This window comes from Microtus pennsylvanicus, chromosome 1 (genome assembly GCF_037038515.1).
Source record: "Microtus pennsylvanicus isolate mMicPen1 chromosome 1, mMicPen1.hap1, whole genome shotgun sequence".
NCBI lineage: Eukaryota > Metazoa > Chordata > Mammalia > Rodentia > Cricetidae > Microtus > Microtus pennsylvanicus.
This window is the reverse complement of record NC_134579.1, coordinates 154006044-154030289: the sequence shown is the minus strand read 5'-3', so window position 1 is coordinate 154030289 and position 24246 is coordinate 154006044. Positions and strand designations below refer to the sequence as shown.

Here is a 24246-nt window from a genome sequence, read left to right as displayed (position 1 = left end):
GTATTTGTGGTTAAGAAAAAATCAGGTAAATGGAGAATGGTGACAGATCTCAGGGCCATCAACAAAGTTATTCAACCTATGGGCCCTCTGCAATCTGGAATTCCGTTGCCCTCTTTATTACCAAAAGGATGGCCTCTCATAGTTATTGATTTGAAGGATTGTTTTTTCACTATACCTTTGCAAAAAGAAGATAGAGAAAAATTTGCCTTCACAGTGCCTACTTATAACAATTCTCAACCTTCGAGGAGGTACCACTGGACCGTCCTCCCCCAGGGTATGTTAAATAGCCCTTCCCTGTGCCAATATTTTGTGAACCAACCATTGCAAATAATACGCAAGAAATTTCCCAAATCTATTGTATACCATTACATGGACGACATATTGTTATCTGATTCAAACATAGATACCTTGAACAGACTGTTTGAAGAAATACAGATACTGTTACCTAAATGGGGATTGCAACTTGCTCCTGAAAAGATTCAGAAGGGAGATTCTGTTAATTATTTAGGTTATAGAATAGGTTTGCAAAAAATTAAGACACAGAAGGCACAAATTCGGAGAGATCGCCTACGGACTCTTAATGACTTTCAAAGACTGTTAGGAGACATTTCCAGTTTACGACCAACTATTGGGATAACACCTGATCTAATAATTCATTTGAACAAGACCTTGGATGGAGATAAAGATTTAAACAGTCCCAGAGAATTAACAGCTGAAGCAGAAAAGGAACTGACAATGATTGAGGAGAAATTACAACAGGCACATGTGGACAGAGTGAATCCAGAGCTCGATTGTATTCTCGTCATATTACCATCGAAAATTTCTCCTACAGGAATTTTAATGCAGAGAGATGATATTATCTTGGAATGGATCTTTTTACCACATAAACCAAGTAAGAAACTGAAAACTTATGTGGAAAAAGTCTCTGAGTTAATTATAAAAGGCAAGCTGAGACTTCGTCAACTAGCAGGCATAGACCCAGCAGAAATTATAGTGCCTTTCACTGCTGATGAACTAAAGAAATTATGGGAAGATAATGAACCATGGCAAAGAGCTTGTGCTAATTTTTTGGGAGACATTAATAACAACTATCCAAAAAGCAAGCGGCTCAACTTCATAAAGAGAACTTCTTGGATCCTTCCTCGAATAGTCCGTGATGCTCCAATAACTGGAGCCCGTACATTCTATACTGATGCCAATAAATCAGGGAAGGCAGGTTACAAATCAGAAGACTTGGGTAAGGTGGAACAAAGTCCTTATGATTCTGTCCAGAAGGCAGAATTATATGCCATTCTTATGGTACTAAGAGATTTTAAAGAACCTATTAATATAGTTACTGATTCACAATATGCAGAAAGAGTTATTTTACATATTGAAACTGCTGAATTTATACCTGATGATACAGAACTAACCTCATTGTTTATCCAGGTTCAAGATTTGATCAGGAACAGGCTTTGCCCTATGTACATAACACACATCTGATCCCATACAAGTCTGCCAGGTCCTCTAGCACAAGGTAATGCAGAAATTGATCAATTATTGATTGGTAGTGTGCTTCAAGCCTCTGAATTTCATAAAAAACATCATGTTAATAGCAAAGGTTTGAAGAAAGAGTTTTCTATTACATGGCAACAAGCTAAGGAGATTGTGAAGAAATGCCCTACCTGCTCTTTCTATAACCAAACGCCACTGCCAGCAGGAGTTAATCCAAAGGGCACTCATAGAAATGAAATCTGGCAGATGGATGTGTTCCACTTTGCAGAATTTGGCAAATTGAAGTATGTTCATCACACCATCGACACTTATTCAGGCTTTCAGTGGGCAACTGCTTTAAGTTCAGAAAAAGCTGATTCAGTAATCACTCATTTATTAGAAGTCATGGCTATCATGGGTATACCTACACAAATAAAGACAGATAATGGTCCTGCTTATGTCTCTAGGAAGATTAAACGGTTTTTTGATCATTACAATATCAAGCATGTTACAGGTATACCATACAATCCTACAGGTCAAGCAGTCATAGAAAGATCAAATCGAACTATAAAGGATATGTTGAACAAACAGAAAGGGGTGGAAAACACCCCTAGAAATAGGTTACATAATGCTTTGTTAACCTTGAATTTTCTCAACGCTAATGAGAAGGGAACGACGGCTGCAGAAAGACATTGGATAATGGAAAAGTCTGCTGAACTAAATCAACCAGTTTATTTCAAGGATGTACTGACCTCACAATGGAAGCCAGGAGATGTGCTGCGTTGGGGAAGGGGTTTTGCTCTTATCTCCACAGGTGAGGAAAAATTATGGATACCGTCAAAATTAATAAAGGTTCGGTTTGAGGAAGAGAAGTCACTTGGAAAAGATAAATAACAATTCATTCACAAGGATGACCGACATACAGATGGTAAGGATTACTAATAGGATGGGGGCAGGGTTCCTTTCTTATCTCCACAGGAAAATATTCATCTCCAAAGAATTTGAGGGACCCTGAATATTTAATTACTGATGGATGGAAAATAGATACGACCCATTAAACATCAACAATAAAATTCTATACGTATCGTAAATATTGGTTTTATATATTTATCTATATTTATATGTTTTATTGAACACTTCTTTATAAATGTGTAGAGCTGGTTTTGGAGTTGGACTATGGCTCAGTCCTTCTTCAATTCCAAGCCTGTTGATAAGAGATATTTCAAAGTTTCTGTCTCAGGTCAGGAGCCATGAAATGGGACAGAATAAGAATAATTTTATACTTGATAAACTTTCTTTGCCTTCCCTCACATCTGTGTCTTTCTTTATATGTCAGTATAAGTCCTTGTTGTTAATGTTTAAATTTCCCATAACAAGCAACATATTTTCCTACAGTAATTTTTGAAGTTTCCAGGATGAAGATGGGGCCCCACAACATCAACTCAATCTGGTTTTTATGACGTCATGAATTTTTTTTTTAAGCGCTAATTTTAGACCTGTTTTTTGGTACCAACTGCAAGAGACAATTTCATATGATGCACATTTTTGACAACGCTCTGGCCGGACCTTCTCGAAACACACAGAGACTAGTTATATTTTTCTTAAGTCAAAGGTTAATTTGGGAATTTTACCATCGTTTGCTTTCACAGGGGCCCCTAAGAAGAACGTCGCCCCCATGTCAGCTAGAAGCAATCTAAGAGGACGACGTCCCCTCTCCCAACAGAGTTTGCCCACAGGGTTAGGGACATCTTTTAGTGGTTGGTTTAGGAGTGATGGGATGGGGAGATATTGTATGTAATTAGGGATAAAAAAAAAAGGGGGGGATTAACTGGGTTGATGGGATGATTGGTATTTGTGACTTACTGTTTTTAGAAAATTATGTTGGTACTGTTTCTTGTATATTGATATATTGAATATTGAATGTGAGTGTTCCTACCTCTATTTTGGTATAAGAGTATGCTTATATTGTATGGATACATCTATCATATCACAATGTACATTTCTACCTCTGGTACTATTTATGTAATAACATTGTTTACATTTGATAAGTAATGATATTGTTTACAGGTGAAGATCATTGTCTTCATACATTGCACAATTGTTTATTCCCTTAGTTTTCAAATTAGATAGGTATTGAGAATTACATGTTTGTCATATTATTTTTAGGTTAATCAGGTCTTTTAGATACATAGAGATTATTTTCAGTATAGATAGTATAATCTTCAGCCTCTTTGAAGAGCTGTAGAAAATGGCCTTTAATCTAACCTAGAATTCTGTGCCATCGAGACACAATTTACTCCTGGCAACACCACTCTACTCCCGAGAGAACGTTGAGCACCAAAGACACTCCACTGGGAGCTTGTCTTCCTGGCAGAACTGGCCTTTGGGTTAAGAAAAACCCATACCTCAACTACTGACTAAGTTATAAACAGGATTGTCTTATCTTGCCAAGACAGGGTAGGATAATCCTAAGAAAGTTCCTTGCATTTGAGAATGGTATGTCAGTTATGTTAGGCCTTAGCCAAAGTTGGTTGACTCAACATTGCAAACGAGATTTTGGGTGATTGCCCAGGCAGTCAGTTGTCTCTGTCATTTGTTGCACATTTTGGATATCTCTTTTTTGTTAAGTAATATTTACTCCCTTCTCAGATCTTTGATGGAGTTGAAGATTATTTAATTGTAGTTACTCTTTAGCAAAACTTTTGCTCTCAATATTGTTTGTTATATTTATCATTTGTTATTATTGTTATAGTTATATTTGGTTTAGTTGTGTCTTATTTAGACAAAAGGGGAGATGTAGGGGTTAAATCAGCTCCCTTTAGAGGGCGGGGTTTGCCTCAGGCGAATGCCTGCCAATAAAGGGTGCGCAGAGAGGCGGCTCGCCCCTTTTGTTCCTCGCTACCTGTGCTACCCTGGAACTTTGGTTCAGTAAGTTTAACAATAAACTGGTAAATATTCTTTGATATCTGCATTGCCTTTATTCTGTGCGGGTCCAGGCTTCCAGTGCAGGCCTACTGGGATGCATTTTCATCCCCAAGTGCTACATAATTTTGCTGAGACCAGAGAGAAATTCTCTTCAAAAGATAAGGGAGAAAACATCTTTCCGAACACAAATTTCCTAAATTGTATCTGACAACTACAGAACTGGCACAGAACCACCAAATACAATACAATGTAAACTGTATGAATGGCTACTGATTCTCATCATTTCTTCCAATGATGAGGCACAGCAGTGTCATAAATACTACTTTTCTGTAAATTGTCATCTATAAATATCCACACAGCCACTTGCTTTATAAGATTCAAGTTTTTACAGTTAGCACATTAGGGATGTTTTCCTTTGTTCCATAATTGTCCAGTAACATTAAAATAAATGTTCAGTAATTCTATTGATAAATGAGTGAATGTGGGACTTTGAATGCAAATGAAAACAGAGAAATCTTTAGTAGAGTGAAATACTACTATCAGATAGTGAAACTAATATGCCCATTTTTGGGGAAAGAAAAGTGAATACTGTTGCATCTTAGGAGTTATAGGAGTAAAATTAAGGATTAAAAGAAATGTATGATAAATAGATATAAAGGATATTGAGGAAGATTAAATGTGTCTCCACATTTAAATTCATGTGTGCTTTTTCTGAGGAAATGAGTTCACTATCCATTCCCCACAACTTAGTTCACACCTTCCTATAACAATAGCTCTAATGAAAGAGTTGCCCTCTTCTGACTTCCAAGAAAACGTACATTCAGATGTGCACATAATGACACCCCTTAAAAATCACACATACACCTAATTGAAATTAAAATAACTTTTAGAATTAAATTTTATAAAACTGAAACAAAATACTGGTTTATTTTTTTCCCTTCATTAAAAATATTTTTCCCACATAATAGTCTCTGATTATGGCTTCTTCCTTTATTCATTTATTCTTCCATACTCCTTCCAGTAAGCCCTTTATGGTATCTTATTGACCTCTTCTATTTCTCACTGAAAAACAAAGTTTTCTATGGGAAAGTAAAAACAAAAATTATACTAAGATTAAGAAAAGTTAACACATTACGTTAGGTCAAAATGAAGAAACAGGAAAAAAAGATCTAAAGAGAATCAATGCGAATCAGTCCCATGTATTTGCACAATCATGAATCCCATAAAAATTTAACCTTTAACCTATAATATATATTCAAAGTGTAAGTAGGTTAAAAAGAGGGATTTGTTATACATATGTACATTATATATGTATTGATTAATACATATGCCCATAAAGCCTGCTTTTCAAAAATGGCATGTTTTTCTTCTGCTGCTTGCTGCTGCTGCTGCTGCTGCTGCTGCTGCTGCTGATGTTGCTGATGTTGCTGAGACAAAAAAAAAATATCTCTCAAAAGAACTGTGGCACACCTCCAACAAACAGCAAGCCGTGTTAAACACACACACACACACACACACACACACACACACACACACACACACACAGAATTCCTTTTTAAGGCCTCTCAAGTTTTACATAGGTATAGTCGACCATGTTCAAGCACCACTTATAGGAGGAGATCCTCCTCATTCATCCTAGCAACCCTGGCTTGAAGAACCTCAAAATAACCACACAGAAACTGATCTAATTAAATCACTGCTTTCCCCATACACTCTAATTTCTTATTGACTAACTTTTACATGTTAGTTTAACCCATTTCTATTGATCTGTGTATCATCAAGAGGTGGTGGCCTACCAGCAAAGTCTCAGCACATCTATCTCCTGAGGTGGGTCCATGGCAATTCTCTTCTTTGCCCTTCTTTCTCCCAGCATTTAGTTAAGTCTCCCCACCTATCTAAGTTCTGCCCTATCAACGGGTCCAAAGCAATTTCTTTATTAACCAATGAAAGCAACACAAAGACAAAAGGACCTCCTACACCAGCTAACAAGTCCATTCCTTCACTGGCATTTGAACCTAGTTATATAAAAATCTTAAGCATAGATGCTTAATGAATGCTGTTTGCTAGCTTTTCTGCTTGATTTCTCATAGAGTTCTGCCTAGGATCAGAAATACTCACAGTAGGCTGGGCACTCCTACACCAATTTTCTTTTTAATGAGTGTATTATAGATATGACAACAGGCTAGTACAATGGAGAACTTTTAGTTAACATTCCCTCTAAATTTTAAAGTACTTTGTATAAAGTTGAAAAAAAAATAATTAGAAAAGCAAGTTTGCAAACTCCATATTGTTTGAACAGAGCAAACAACCCAATGCTTCTTCCTAAATTTCTAGCATTGTGAAGCTACTCAACTTTATATCAATTTGTTTCCACACACTCATATAATTGATAATATATAATATACTAAGTGAAATGTGGTCACTTATTTGGTATATATAAAATAAACTTATTGATATTTAAACATCCTCATATAGTGTAATTATGGAAGGGTTAAGTAAAAGTCCTAATATCAGCATGTGTCCAATTTTCCTCAAATGCCTTCCTATGCTGGCAGTGCTGATTCTGATCCTGATTTCAGAAGATTATGGCAGGAAGAAATGGCAGCCTGCAATTTTGATTGTAGCCGCAGCCCAGCAAATGAAGTTTCTAATGACAAAGTAAATGTTTGTTTCTGAGAAAAATCCTTCACATACTCAGTCTTGCTAATACACATGGGGTTGATCAAATGGTTGAGAAGTCCAATTAACAAGTCAAATATACCAAACACCTGCATTAGTTATTATAAGAATATGATTAATAGATATCAGCAGGGGCTACTCCCCTCTACTGGGACATCTCTCTACCTTACCCATCCCAGTTTGCACTCAGGAATGTCCTCCCTTCTTCTTCCCTTCCACGGAACACGGTATCCACCAGCTCAGCAGGTTTGGGCACTGGGACAGGGTGCTGATGGCAACAGGGTGGGCAGGAGTCCTTTGTTTCAATAGCCTGCCTGCAACAAGGTAGGCCTTTTGTCAGCAAGGTCCCTGGCCAGCAAAGGAACCTGACCCTGTTCCAGGAGACCCATCAGAGGGGTGAGTGTGTTCTTGACCCACGGTAGGAGCCCTGAAACAGATCATGAACATTCTCAGACCCCTTTCACTTCCTGGTCATTCTGCAGGGGCTGCTCCCCTCTGCTGGGGGCTCTCTCTCCCTAAACTATCCCAATTTGCACGAGGAAACCACCCCCTTTGTCCTCTCTTCTGCACGGACACAGGATCGACCAGCTTAGCTTGTTAGACTCTGGGACAGGTTGCTGAGGGCAACAGGCAGGCAGGAGTTCCTTTGCTTCAATAGCCTGCCTGCAACAAGGTAGGCCTTTTGTCAGTGAGGTCCATGGCCAGCAAGAAAACCTGATCCTGTTCCATAAAATCCATCAGATAGCATTTGAAGGAAGAGATGGGAAGGTACAGAGGCAAGAATTCCTCCACCAATCGGAAAAACATGAAAACACCATAACCCATTGATCTTAAAACAGAAGGTCTTGAACACCCTAATCCAGAAGAAGGGGAAAAATTGACATTATGAATGCGATAGAGTCCCTTAAACAGCATGTAAAAAAGGCTCTTATACAAATAGATGAGAAGGATAACAAAAAGTTTGAAGAAATGAATAAATTCATAAATGATACCCTGGGAAACAAAGAAAAAACAATCAATCAGGTAATAGAAACAGTTCAAGAATTGAAAACTGAAATGGAAGCAAGGAAGAAAATACAAACTGAGGGCTGGCTGAATATGGAAAATCTAGGTCAACAAACAGAGACTACAGAAACAAGCATAACCAATAGAATACAAGAGATAGAAGAAAGAATCTCAGATGCTGAGGACTCCATACAGAAAATAAACGCACTGATTAAAGAAAACAGCAAATTCAAAAAATTTTCATCACAAAACATTCAGGAAATATGGGACACAATAAAAAGGTCAAACCGAAGAATAATGGGAATAGAAGAAGGAGAGAATTACAGCTCAATGGCCCAGAAAATATATTCTACAAAATTATGGAAGAAAACTTTCCCAACATAAAGAAAGATATTCTGATGAATATTCAAGAAGCATACAGAACACCAAATACACTGGATCAAAAAAAATCCCCTTGCCATATAATCAAAACACAAAACATACAGATTAAAGAAAGAATATTAAGAGCTGCAAAGGAAAAAGGCCAAGTTACTTATAAAGGTAAACCTATCAGACTTACACCAGACTTCTCTATGGAAACCATGAAAGCCAGAAGGTCCTGGATAGAGGTACTGCAGAAACTAAGAGATTATGGATGCAAACCCAGACTACTATATCCAACCAAGCTATTGTTCACTATCAATGCAGAAAACAAAATATTCCAGGATAAGAACAAATTTAAACAATATGTAGCCAAAAATCCAGCCTTACAGAAAGTAATCGAAGGACAATCACAACCCAAGGAATCCAACATTGGCAAAATTGGTAGACATTTAGCAAGACTTCAACAGAACAACACAAAGAAGGGAAACACACAAACACTACTACCAAAAAAATAATAATAACCAAAGTCAACAATGAATGGTCATTAATATCACTTAATATCAATGGAATCATTTCACTTATAAAAAAGGCACAGGCTAAGAGATTGGATACGAAAATAGGATCCAACATTCTGCTGTTTACAAGAAACAATCCTTTACCACAAAGACAGACATCTACTCAGAGTAAATGGTAGGGAAAAGGTTTTTCAAGCAAATGGACCTAAGAAACTAGCGGCTGTGGTCATACTAATTTCTAACAAATCTTACTTCAAACTAAAATCAATCAGAAGAGATGAAGATGGTCATTTTATACTCATAAAAGGAACAATTCATCAGAATGAAGTCTCAATCCTGAATATCTATGCCCGCAACATAAAAGCACCCACTTATGTAAAAGAAACATTACTAGATTCAGGCAGATATCAAACCACACAAACAAATAGTAGGAGACTTCAACACACCTCTCTCACCAATGGACAGGTCAATCAGACAGAAACCTAATAGAGAAATAAGAGAATAAATGGAGGTAATGAAACAAATGGACTTAATAGACATCTATAGAACATTCCACTCAAATAGAAAAGAATATAACTTCTTCTCTGCACCTCATGGAACCTTCTCAAAAATTGATTACATACTCGGTAACAAAGAAAACCTCCATAGATACAAAAAAATTTTAGTTCCCACCTATGTCTTATCGGATCACCATGGATTAAAGTTAGAATTCAACAACAATGCTACCCCTAGAAAGCCTACAAACTCATGGAAACTGAACAGTCAGCTACTGAACCACACCTGGATCAAGGAAGAAATAAAGAAAGAAATTAAAGTCTTCCTTGAATTTGATAAAAAAATAAAGAGAAACATACTCAAACCTGTGGGACACTATAAAAGCAGTGATAAGAGGAAAGTTCGTACACTAAGTGCTCACATTAAAAAAAATGGAGAAAGCACACATTAGAGATTTAACAGCACAGCTGTAAGCTCTAGAAAAAAATGATGCAAAATCATGCAGGAGGAGTAGAAGACTGGAAATATTCAAACTGATGGCTGAAACCAACAAAGCAGAAACAGAAAACAATCCAAAGAATCAATGAAACAAAAAGTTGCTTATGGAGAAAATCAACAAGATTGACAAACCCCTATCAAAACTAATCAAACGGCAGAGAGAGAACATGCAAATTAATAAGATTAGAAATGAAAAGGGAGACATAACCACAGACACAGAGGAAATTCAGAGAATCATTGGATCTTACTACAAAAGCCTGTATGCCACATAATTGGAAAATGCAAAATAAATGGACATTTTTTTCGATAAGTACCACATACCAAAGTCAAAACAAGACCAGGTGAACAATCTAAGTAGACCTCTAATTCGCGAAGAATTAGAAGCTGTTATCAAAAACCTCCCTAACAAAAAAAAAAAAAGCCCAGGAACAGATGGTTTCAAAGCAGAATTCTACATTAACTTCCAAGAAGAGCTAATACCTATACTCCTTAATGTATTTCACAATATAGAAAGAGAAGAGTCATTGACAAATTCCTTTTAAGAAGCTACAATTACCCTGATACCAAAAACCACACTAAGACCCAACCAGGAGGGAGAATTACAGGCCAATCTCACTCATGAATATCGATGCAAAAATTCTCAATAAAATACTGGCAAACCGAATCCAAGAACACATTAGAAAAATTATCCATTATGATCAAGTAGGCTTCATCCCAGAGATGCAGGTGTGGTTCAACATACACAAATCTATCAATGTAATTCATCATATAAATAAACTGAAATAAAAAACCATATGATTGTTTCATTAGATGCTGAAAAAGCATTTGACAAAATTCAACACCCTTTTAAGATGAAGGTCTTGGAGAGATTAGGGATAAAAGAGTCATATCTAAATATAACAAAAACTATTTACATTAAGCCGAAAGCTAACATCAAATTAAACGTAGAGAAACTCAAAGCCATCCCACTAAAATTAGGAAAACGACAAGGCTGTCCACTCTTGCCATACCTCTTCAATATCGTGCTTGAAGTTCTAGCAATAGCAATAAGACAACATAAAGGGATCAAGGAGAATCCAATTGGAAAGGAAGAAGTTAATCTTTCGTTATTTGCAGATGATATGATAGTATATATAAGCGACCCAAAAAACTCTACCAAAGAGATTCTACACCTGATAAACACTTTTAGTAACATGGCAAGATACAAGATCAACTCCAAAAAATCAGTTGCCTTGCTATACTCTAAGGATAAGGATGCATAGAGGGAAATTAGAGAAGCGTCACCTTTCACAATAGCCACAAATAGCATAAAATATCTTGGGGTAACTGTCCAAGAAAGTGAAAGATGTATTCAATAAGCATTTTAAGTCTTTGAAGAAAGAAATTGAAAAGTATACCAGAAAGTGGAAGGATCTTTCTTGCTCTTGGATTGGGAGGATAAACATAGTAAAAATGGCAATTCTACCAAAAGCAATCTATAGACTCATTGCAATCCCCATCAACGTCCCATCAAAATCCTTCACAGACCTTGAGAGGAAAATAATCAACTTTATATGGGAAAAAAACCCAGGATAGCCAAAACAATCTCAAACAATAAAGGACTATCTGGAAACATTACCATCCCTGACTTCAAACTCTATTACAGAGCTAAAGTATTGACAACAGATTGGTACTGGCATAAAAACAGAGAAGTCGACCAATGGAATAAAAGGGAAGACCCGGATTTTAACCCACAAACCGATGAACACCTCATTTTCGATATAGGAGCTAAAAGTATACACTGGAAAAAAAGAGAGCACTTTTAAAATATGGTGCTGGCATAACTGCATGTCAACCTATAGAAGAATGAAAATAGATCCATATCTATCACGCTGCACAAAACTCAAGTCCAAATGGATTAAAGACATCAATATCAGTCTCAATACACTGAACCTGATAGAAAAGGAAGTGGGAAGTACTCTACAACATATGGGCACAGGAAATCAGTTCTTACACATAACCCCAGCAGCACAGATATTAAGGGCAACATTGAATAACTGGAACCTTGTGAAACTGAGAAGCTTCTGTAAATCAAAGGACACTTTCACTAAGTCAAAAAGGCAACCTACGGACTGGGAGAAGATCTTCACCAACCCAGCAACATACAATGGTCTGATCTCAAAAATATATAAAGAACTCAAGAAACTAGACTTTAAAATGCTAATTAACCCAATTAAAAAAATGGGGCACTGAACTGAAAAGAGAATTCTCAACAGAAGAAGTTCAAATGGCCAAAAGTCACTTAAGGTCATGCTCAACCTCCTTAGCGCTCAGGGAAACGCAAATCAAAACAACTTTGTGAGACCATCTTATACCTGTCAGAATGGCTAAAATCAAAAACACCAATGATAGCCTCTGCTGGGGAGGATGTGGAGTAAGGGGAACACTCATCCATTGCTGGTGGGAATGCAAATTTGTGCAACCATTTTGGAAAGCAGTGTGGTGGTTTCTCAGGAAATTTGGGATCAACCTACCCCTGGACCCAGCAATACCACTCTTGGGAATATACCCAGGAGATGCCCTGTCATATTACAAAAGCATTTGTTCAATTATGTTCCTAGCAGCATTATTTGTAAAATCCAGAACCTGGAAACAACCTAGATGCCCTTCAATGGAAGAATGGATGAAGAAAGTGTGGAATATATACATATTAGAGTACTACTCAGTGGTAAAAAACAATGACAGCTTGAATTTTGAATGCTAATTGATAGAAATAGAAAACACTATCCTGAGTGAGGTAACACAGACCCAAAAAGAAGAACATGGGATGTGCTCACTCATTATTGGTTTTTAGCCATAAATAAAGGACATTGAGCCTATAATTCGCGATCCTAGGGAAGCTAAATAAGAAAGTGAACCCAAATAAAAGCATATAGTTATCCTGCTGTATATTCGAAGTAGACAACTTTGCTCGGCAAAAATTGGAAACTGTGGGGTGGGGTGGGATTGGGGAAAGTGGAGATGGGGGGAGAAAAGTGAGAAAGGGACGATGGGGAGAGAAAAGTGAGAAGGGGCAGATGTGGAGTGCTTGGGTGAATGGGATGGTTGGGATAAAGGAAGGGTGGATATGGGAGCAGGGAAGTATATATCTTAATTAAGAGAGTCATTTTAGGTTTGGCAAGAGTCCTGTCTCTAGAGATGTTGCCAGTGGTCCAGAGAGATGTCCCCAGCTAGGTCCTCGGGCAGCTTAGGTGAAATAGCCTGAAATTGCCCGATCCTATAACTATACTAACGAATATCTAGCATATCACCATAGAACCTTCATCTGGCGATGGATGGAGATAGAGACAGAGACCCACACTGGAGCACCAGACTAAGCTCCCAAGGTCCAAATGAGGAGCAGAAGGAGGGAGAACATGAACAAGGAAGTCAGGACCGCGAGGGGTGCACCCACCCACTGAGACAGTGGGGCTGATCTATTGGAGCTCACCAAGGCCAGCTGAACTCGGACTGAAAAAGCATGGAATAAACCCAGACTCTCTGAACATGGCAAACAATGAGGGCTGCTGAGAAGCCAAGGACAATGGCACTGGGTTTTGATCCTACTGCATGTACTTACTTTGTGGGAACCTAGCCCTTTTGGATGCTCACCTTCCTAGACCTGGATGGAGGAGGGAAGACCTTGGACTTCCCACAGGGCATGAAACCATGACTGCTCTTTGTACTGGAGAGGGAGGGGGAGGGGAGTGGGGGGTGGAGTGTTGGGGAGGGGAGGGAAGAGGGAGGCAGGGAGGAGGTGGAAATTTTTAATAAAGGAATAATAGGAATTGGTTAGAAAAAGAAATAAATTTTAGAAGTATTAAAATAAATAAAGATGTTTTTGTGTTTTCACAACAAAAATGAATGTGATCAATAACAATGTCCCTATAAGTAACACCATATGCCAGCGCATTTATTTTTAACTCATTGAAATTCATGCTATATGTCATTTTCTTAAAGAAACAGTTTTGATAATCAAACTACAATGTAAGGAAATTTTATATATAGTCTATCCTAGTATATAATCTCCTGTAACACTAAATGTACATTAGATTACATCCAAAAATGTTTTTTAATATTTATTTTATTTGCATTTATATATGCCTCTCTACATAAGTTTATAGGCACCATATACATGCAGGAACCAAGGAGAACACAATATTGCATCAAATCTGCTGAATTCATGTTATGTGCATGCTTCAAACAAAATGGAAGCCCTCTTTAAGATTAATGAGGATTGGAATAATTACTTATAAATTTATCAGAAACTCTTTAGTATGAGACTGAAAACTTCAAGCAATATCCAGAGATCACCTTTTCTAAGAATCAATCAGATTTATAAATTTAGGAAAGTGTGGATAAGTGTTGACATGTGATACATAAAAAAGAAGTTCTGTATTCAGTATGTTTATATACAGCACCCACTTAATATTGTTACAATTATAAGGATAAAATGGGTTTACATGAGAGCAACTAGTCACAGCTATCTAAATGGTGTTGTCATCTACACAGCCTTTATTACTCAAATGATTATTTGTTTAGGGTTGGTTACATAAAAATGACAAACAGATTTTTTTATTCTATTTCCCTTCATCTGATACACTGATATGAAAGTCCTTATAGGATATTTGTGGTCAGTAAGATGGCACAGCAATTAAATCTCTTGCTCCTGAAGTGGATGATGAGTTCATTCCCAGGATACATATTGTAGGATGTATTAGTGAACTCCTGCAAGTAGTCTTTGACCTCCATTCATTCTCAAATATACATAAACCAAATTAATTAAACAAGATCCAATTAAATAGTGTTAATTGTAATAACATGTAAGAGTCAAGGGTATTTATAGTAATAAGTACAACAAAAATTAAGCAAAATTTTTACTTTTAATTCAATTATGTATGTTATGTGACATGAGAATCTCAAGCACTGAAGATACAATGGAGGAAATAGACTCATGTGTTAAAGAAAACATTAAATCTCACAGAATCTTAACCCAAAATATCAAGGGAATATGGGACACCATGAAAAGGCTAAATCTAAAAATAATAGGTATAGAAGAAGAAGACGTTCAACTCACTAGTACTGAAAATATATTTAACAAAATCATAGAAGAAAACTTTCCCAACCTAAGGAAAGATTTGCTTATGAAGACACAAGAAGGTTACAGAATACCAAATAGACTTGATCCAAATAAAAAGTCCCCTTGATACATAATAACCAAAACACTAAATATACAGAATAAAGAAAGAATATTAAGAGCTGCAAAGAAAAAAGGCCAAGTAACATATATAGGTAGTCCTATTAGAATTACACCTATCTTCTCATTGGAGACAATAAAAGGCAAAAGATCATGATCAAGTGTTTTGCAGACATTAAGAGCCCACGGATGCCATCCCCGACTACTAAACACAGCCAAACTTTCAGTCAACATAGAAAGACAAAAAAAATGATATTCAATGACAAACCTAGATTTCACCAATACCTAACCACAAATCCATCCATACACAAAATACTGGAAGGAAAACTCCAAACCAAAGAAGTTGGCTACACCAAAAAAACACAGACAAATGATTGTCTCATAGCAACAAATTCCGAAGAAGGGAAAATCACAAGTTAATATCACCAACAATGAAAATTAAATTAACAGGTGATAGCAATCACTGGTCATTAATATCCCTTAATGTGAATTGACTCAACTCACCTATAAAAAGGCACAGGCTAACAGATTGGATGCAAGAACAGAATCCATCTTTCTGCATACAAGAAACATAGCTAAACCTCAAAGACAGACATCATCGCAGAGTAAAGGGTTGAGAAAAATGTAACAATCAAATGTACCTAAGAAATAAGTAGGTGTAGCTATGCTAATATCTAAAAAAAGAGACTTCAAGCTAAAAATAGTCAAAACAGACAAATAAGGTCATTTCATATTAGTCACAAAAAATCCATCAAGATGAAGTTTCAGTACTGAACATTGAAGCCCCAAACACAAGGTCACCCTCATATGTAAAAGAAATACTTCTAAACCTTATATCATACATTAAACCCCACACACTAATAGTCAGAGACTTCAACACTCCCCTCTCACCACTGGACAGGTCAGTTAGACAAATACTGAACAGAGAAATAAGAGAACTAACAGATGTTATGACTCAACTGGACTTATCAAACACCTAGCAAGTATTACATCCAAACTGAAAAGAATATCCCTTATTCTTAGCTCCTCATGCAGCCTTCTCTAAAACTGATTACATACTCAATAACAATACAAACATCAACAAATAAAAAAATGGAATAATCCAATGTACCTTATCAGATCACCATGATTTAAAACTAGCAGCCAACAGCAATACTAATTCCAAATAACCCACCAACACATGGAAACTAAATAATGCTGACCTGAATTGGTAATGGGTCAAGGAAGAGATGAAGGGAAAAATTAGACACTTCCTAAAATTCAATTAAAATGACCACACAAAATACCCAAAGTTATGGGACACAATGAAAGCAGTGTTAAGTGGAAAGTTCATAGCAATAAATGCCTACATAAATAAGCTGGAAAAATCCCACTCTAGAGAATTAACAGAACATTTGAAAACTTTAGAACAAAAAGAAGCAAACTCACCTAAGAGAACTAGATGGCAGGAAATAATCAAATTGCCTGAAACCAACAAAACAGAAACAAAGAAAACAATAAAAAGGATCAATGAGTCAAAGAGTTGGTTCCTCAAGAAAATCAACAAAATATAAAAAAACCTTTATCAAAACGAATAAAAAGGTAGAGAGAGAATATCCAAATTAACAAAATCAGAAATAAAAAGGGGGACATAACAACAGACACAGAAGAAATACAGAGGATCATCAGGTCATATTTTGAAAAGCTGTACTCCATAAAATTATAAAACTTAAGGAAAATGGACAACTTTCTGGGTAAATATGACTTACTAAAATTAAATCAAGACCAGATGAGCAAATTAAATAGACCTATAACTGCTGAAGAAATAGAAAGAGCCATCAAAATTCTCCCAATCAAAAAAAAAAAAAAAGCACAGGACCAGATGGTTTCAGCTCAGAATTTTACAAGACTTTCAAAGAACTAATAGCAATACTACTCATATTATTCTACACAATAGAAACAGAAAAAACATTGCCAAACCCTTTTTATGAGGCTAGAATTACCCTGATACCCAAACCACAGAAAGGTGTTACTAAGAAAGAGAATTATAGACCTATCTCACTCATGAACATTGATACAAAAATACTAAATAAAATACTCGCAAATTGAATCCAAGAACACATCAGAACCATCATCCAACATGATCAAGTCAGTTTCCTCCCAAAGATGCAGGAATAGGTCAACATGTGAAAATCTGTCAACATAAACCACCATATAAAGAGGCTGAAAAATAAAAATATGATCAGCTCATTAGATGCTTAAAAAGCTTTGGACAAAACATGTCCTTTCATGATAAAGGTCTTGGAGAGAGCAGGGATACAGGGAACATATATAAACATAATAAAGGCAATATATAGCAAGCTAACAGCCAACATCAAACTAAATGGAGAGAAACTCCCAGCATTTCCACTGAAATCAGGAACAAGGGCAGGTTGTCTACTTTCTCTGTATCTATTCAATAGAGTTCTTGTTGTCCTAACTAGTACAAAAGGAGATCAAGAGGATACAAATTGGAAAAGAAGTCAAACTCTCACTGTTTGCTGATAATATAATAGTTTACATAAGCAATCACAAAAGTTTTTACCAAGGAACTTCTACAACTCATAAACACTTTCAGAAATGTAGCACAATACAAACTTAACTAAAAAAAAAATCAGTAGCCCTCCCTTACACAAATGATAAAAGGGTTGAGAAAAGAAATCAGAGAATTAACACCTTTCACAATAGCCACAAATAGCATAAAATAACTCAGAGTAACTCTAAACAAACAAGTGGAAGACTTGTATGTCAAGAACTTTAAATCTCTGAAGAAATTGAAGACACCAGAAAGTGGAAACATCTCCCATGCTCTTGAGTAGGCATAATTAACATAGTAAAAATGGTAATCTCTGGGTAAAGAGCAATCTACAGATTCAATGCAATGCCCATCAAAATCCCAGAAAAATTCTTCACAGAACTCAAAGAACGGTACTCAACTTCATGTGAAAAAGAACAAAACAAAACAAAACAAAACAAAAAAACAGGATATCCAAAACAATCCTGTACAATAAAAGAACTTCTGGAGACATTATAATCCCCGTCTTCAAACTCTACTACAAACACTACTGAAAACAGCACAGTATTGGCACACGAATAGACAAGAGGACACGAATAGACAAGAGAAGATTTGGATATCAATTCACACATCTTCTAACACCTGATTTTTGACAAAGAAGCAAAAAATATCAAATGAAAAAAAGCATATTTAACCAATGCTGCTGGCATAACTCGATTTCAACATGTAGAAGAATAAAAATTAATGCATATCTATCACCATGCAGAAAACTCAAGTCCAAATGGATCAAAGGCATTAACATAAAGACTGCCAAACTGAAACTTATAGAAGAGAAAGTGGAAAATACACTTGAACACATTGGCACAGGAGATTACTTTCTAAATATAACCTCAGCAACACAGACAATGGGAGAAACAATTAATAAATGGGACCTCCTGAAAAGGAAAAGCTTTGCATAAGGAAGAAAAAGAAGAATTGAATTTCTATGTGCTGGCAGGATGTATTCCTCTCAGCTATGATTGCAGAGTTGATTCAGCCTCTTGTGTAGTTTGTACAGGTGAACCAGTTGCTAGTACACAATTGCCCTTCCAGGGCTGTGATTCACACAGGCACTTGTATTCCTGGTTAGAACTTCCAGCAAATTCTAGAAAAACATAACTATCCTTCCCATTTTAGTGTTTTTAGAGAGAGAGCTATATGAATGTAATACTGTTTTAACACGAAAACTAAAGTTTCACGTATGTACATATATAAATTTGTAGTATACGCATCATGTAGATTATTTTCCTATATCATCTGTTTTATTAAGTGCCACCTATAAAACTTTTACTAGATATACAGCTTAGACACAAGATTAAAATATATTATTTTTGACTACTTTTGAATGTAAAACTTAAAAATCCTCCAGAACTGATGTAAAAAAATCTCTTTAATTTATATACACACAGCCTTCTAAACAAAAAAGAGGACATTACCGCTTTTAACAAAAATTCTTTTTAGGATTCCAGACTTCTCTTATGACTCAAAATTGAGTCTCCTTGCCTATTCTGCTACACAGATTTCAATACAGACTGCAAATAATAATACCCTAATATATCTAACATGTTTGCTTCTTAAGAAAGGTTCTTTTGAGCTTCAAGAGATCAATTTATATACTGCAACATTATCACGGGTAAAAATAAACTCAGACAAAAAATACTTAACAACAGTTTGTTTTCCCACCTGTCTATTTTTGGGGGGTGAGGGGAACTATCTCCTTCTCCTTGCCTTGGAATGCCTTTCTCTCATCTGCCAAATCCATATACTTAAAAGTTACAAGTGTGTACCTAAGAAAAAAGGTTTCCTCTCTCAGACATTTTAACTTCATGTTTTTCCATTAACATATATTTATTCCTCCAGATTAAGAATCAAATGCTGTATTACAGATTACTCTTTCTTGGAGTATGGCAGTTGCTTTGCTGTAGGTCTGTATTCTACCCTGTAGCTCGCACATCAGGCGGCTCTATTCCTTTCTCCTGACACAGACGACTCCAAAGCTACCTGCATGCCTCACAGAGTCTGAGACAACCTTCTCATCCTGGATTTCCACTGAGCTTCAGCCTTCAAGACAAGGCATCCAGCCTTGTCCCATATCAGCAGGAAGCAACCATCAGAAATCTCTCCACCCCATTTCACCAGTTTTAACATGTTGAGATCTACAGCACAAGGACTGGACAGCCTATAAAAATATTCTACTAATAATTGCATGTTCCTGCAATGTACATGGTATCAAACAATTTGCATATGTATTTCTGACAATTGTTCTATAACATTTTTTCTGTGTATAATATGAGATAATTCATATTGCCCTCTCAGAACTAAAATGGTTTATTATTTACTTGATTACAAATTTGTCTTATCGGGTCTTCTTCAGTTGCAGGGTTTGTCCTGCATTTGCACACCACTAACCAGGTAAGCTCTATCTCACAGTGCTATATCAAAATACAGTCTATTAATCAAAGACTAATAGATAAAACTAACATTCGAAACTAACATTTTCTTTTTTACCTCAAACTTACAACCTTTTTTTTTCTTGTAGAACAGGCTGGCCTTGAACTCACAGAAATCCACCTGCCTCTGTGTCCCAAGTGCTGGCATTAAAGGCATGTGCCACCAACGTCCAGCTCAAAACTATGGCTTATATACACACTAATCTGCTACATGTCATCCTGACTGCTATAGATTTCTTATATTACTCCTGTCCTACTGTAGATGAGATACATTCTAAAATCACATACACCTCATCTACAACATGGTTAAACTAGTTCTCAGCTTGACATCAATATAAATTATTGGTTATTAATTTGAAAATTGTTATTATTCTTCCTGGCATCCTCAAACTTTTAATTACCGTGTCACCCCAACATAAACCTTGATAAACAACAGGATGTATAGAGGGGAACAAGCACAGTATCATGGGGAATTCGTAATTGCTACTTCAGTCTATGTGAGGCAATGTAATCCCTAGTCTATACTGCAGGCCATGACTCCTCTGCCTCCTATAATGCTTCCTCCTCCTTTTCCCTAAGGTTTCCTAGTTTTCACTTAATGTTTGGCTCTGGCTCTCATCTCTTCATCTGCTTCCATCAGTGTCCAGTGGAAGCCTCTCTGGTGTTGATTGGGATAGACACTGATCTAGGAGCATTGCAGAATACTAAGGAATTAATTCATTATTTTTTTGTGACTTGTGTTTGATTCTACCCCAGGACTCTCAGTCATTCACCTTTTGGATCCTAGTCACCCTTTCCTGGATTTCTTTAAAGGATTTAAAAACTTCATTTCTAACAACTTCCATCACATACCTAAAAGCTATTTTAAGATCTCGTTTTGGAGCTTCACCTATGTTGGAATATTCAAAAACTGCAGTTTACTGAGCACCAGTAGAGACACATTTTCCCAGATGGTTTACATCGCATTTTTCAGAGCAGGAAGCAGATGGCCAGGGTTGTTCTGTTGCACAGCTGTTGATATGACAGAGTATCTGAAGGTGCAGAGTGAGAGAAAATATCTACAATAGGATGCCCTGTTGATTTTCTGTAAGATGTGACCTGTGAGTGAGTAACATGTGCCTGCTGGAGTTGGGTCCTATGATACAGCAATGTGTGGTGAGACAGAAGTGAGAAGGGGAGTATCTATGACGGGAAAGAGTGCAACTGTGAAGACTATCATGGTAGATCTGCTATAAGATGATGGCAAGAGTTGGATAGATAGAGCTGATAGAAAAAAGGAAAAGAGACAGTCTTCAGGCAATCTACCTGGACTTCTGGCAGGCATAGCCTGTAGGTTAGCAGGAGTTTATGTGTTTATTTAACTATTTATTTATTTATAGCTTCATCAGACTTGATACTGATAAAAATTTTCACCATTCTGTCAGCTACTGTTTTGTCTAAATAATAGTGTTATTTACCTTAGAGAAAATTTATGTTTACTAGGTATCATTTTAGCTATCCTGAGTTTCTGTGTTTACAATAAAATTGAACTTTTTTCTTTATACATTTGGAAATAGTTTTGTAGGAATTATGATGGGAAAAGAAAAGAATATGTAGATTGTTTTATGTAAACTGGAAAATTTTTTATGTTACTCCTTGTGATCCACGAGCATGGAAGATTTTTACATTTTTTTTTATATTTTCCAGAATTTCTAATTTTAAAGACTTGACATTTTTTATCATACAAGTATTCCACTTGTGTATTTAGTGGCAGCCTGAAATATTTTCTAGCTTTTAGCTATTGTTATAGTAGTTGTTTCCCTTATTTCTTTCTCAGATCATTTGTTATTTGTGGCTCATCACACCAGACTGTACTCTCTGCGCTGCCATATAGTTTGTGAACCAGACTGGAGATTGAAACACACAAACACATAGACAGAGACACTGGTCATTCTTGAAACAGGATGCCCCAAGAATGCCCCCTTTATTGTGTCCTGGAGCAGCTTATATAGAGATCCCATAACTGATAACCATGCTCCTGCCAAATATACCAGAAACTACTGCCCTGCCATCAGGATCTCCTGAGGGTCTCATTCTCAGAGAAACTGCAAGCATCACAAGTTGTTTACAAGAAATTCAGGATCTGGGGTGTTCACAGCTCCCAACATCTCACACCTCCCCCTTTTTTTCTTTTCTTTAGGGAATTTGGTCATTGTCAATCTGTCTGGCTGCTTCCTGCTGAGTGGGGCACTGCATTCTTGGGGTACTCCTTTTAATCTGAAGGTCTCTTTTAAACTTACACTTTTCTTTGTCTCTGGGGATATACTCTGTCATTTTTTTCATTCTTTTTGTACTCTTTTTACTCTTTTTTTGTAATCTCATCACACTTTTCCTTTTTAAGGTCTTCAATTCATCCACCTGCCTCCTGTTGCCATTTATTTGCATGCAAAATTCATGATGTCATTGTTTTTTACCACTGAGTAGTACTCTAATGTATATGTATTCCACACTTTCTTATCCATTTTTCTATCGAGGGGAATCTAGGTTGTTTCCAGGTTCTGGCTATTACAAATAATGTTGTTATGAACATAGTTGAACAAATGCTTTTTGTACTATGATTGGACATCATTTGAACTCATGAATGATTATTTTTCTAAGTCTCAAGTTAGAACAATTTTCAATTTTCTGAGAGAGGGGCTGTTCAAACTTCTTTGAGGAATTTAGGGATCATACTCCTCATACTATGTCACCTTGGCTATCCTTAAAAAGGAAAGGTGTTAATTCTTGCTACAAATTGGAATCCCATGTCACATTGATATCCATGGGAGGGCTGATATTTTCTGAATGAAAACAGAGAAGGAGGAGATTGTGGCTAGAGGCAGATAAGAGGCAGAGGAGGTCTGAGAAAGGGAGGGAAATGAAACTATATCTGGGATGTAAAATAAATAAATACATAAATAAGAAGCTGAATTTGCTTTGTGTTCCTATGAGAGACTCTTCCTGTCATATACTTCTCTGTCACATCTTAGTCCCCGGGACAGCTCATCACACAATCAGAGCTCACGTCTTTTTACATGGTGATCTTTAAATGTACTAAGTTCAAAAGGAGAACACCAGTCCTCTTTGCCTCAACAAATGCTAAGTAAATCATACAACCAATCAGAGAAAGACTTACCCTACTGTTAGGGACCAGCCTCAACAAAAGTACCACTTGCCAGGGTATGAGTGTGGAGATTTATAAAAATTTGTAAAGAATACAAAGATGCATTTTAAAATAATAAAACAGAATAGTACCGGGAGGGAGTTCTAATAAATACTGAAATTGCCCACATATAATTTCCAATTGCTTAAATACTCCAGGCCCCAAAAAGAAGGAGTGCGATTTAAAAAAAAACCTGCATTATCATGATACAAGAAAATGAATAGAATAGTTGAAGTTCTTTGGCTATATCCACAGTTAAATATTCTGTTGCTAGAACAAAGAAAGTCTTGCTTACAGCATAGATCAAAACTTTCTATAAGCAAACTACTCCCTGGATGGAATTCAATGCTATCTCTTTAAAGGAAATGGAACCTTAGTTTGATCCTGAGACTTTTGTTTGAGGTAGAAGCATATCTACTCTCTATTCCTGAAATACCTGAGTGCCTATTAACAACACATGTTGAGAATAACCTTAAAAAAGCAGAACTCACTGATCTAAATCTACCTGGGACCTTTGTTTGAGGTAGAAACACAATAACCTTGAAGGAATAGAGGTATGTTTCAACTTTCTGACTTTAGGTAAATGTGGAAATAAGCTCATATTTTTGTGACTTCGTGCCCTATTTTTGTTCTGCTTTTACTGCAGTCCATATCCATCCACTGAAAGAGACTCATCAGCTCACACTCATCAATGCACCCTCACCGTGGCAATGAAGGTTCTAGAAGGCAAGCAAAAAGACATGAGCAGGAAAATAGTATAAAAAGAATGTATGAGTAACTAACCTGGAAAGTTTCCAGATGTTGGTCCTGAGCAAATTCCATCTTGGTCAATATGTAATTTTTTTTTAAAAAAAGCTTGCTTAAATTTAGGCAAA

General features: G+C 36.5%; 1 protein-coding gene across 1 annotated transcript in view; it reads left to right on the top strand.

Annotated features, from left to right (window-relative positions):
- LOC142842464 (vomeronasal type-2 receptor 116-like) overlaps positions 1 to 4595 on the top strand; it is a 52851-nt gene extending 48256 nt beyond the window's left edge. The window contains exon 7 of the mRNA XM_075959190.1: positions 4470 to 4595. Within this exon, the coding sequence (XP_075815305.1) occupies positions 4470 to 4595 (126 nt within the window). The remainder of the gene's footprint in view (positions 1 to 4469) is intronic.
- Positions 4596 to 24246: the final 19651 nt, after the last annotated feature.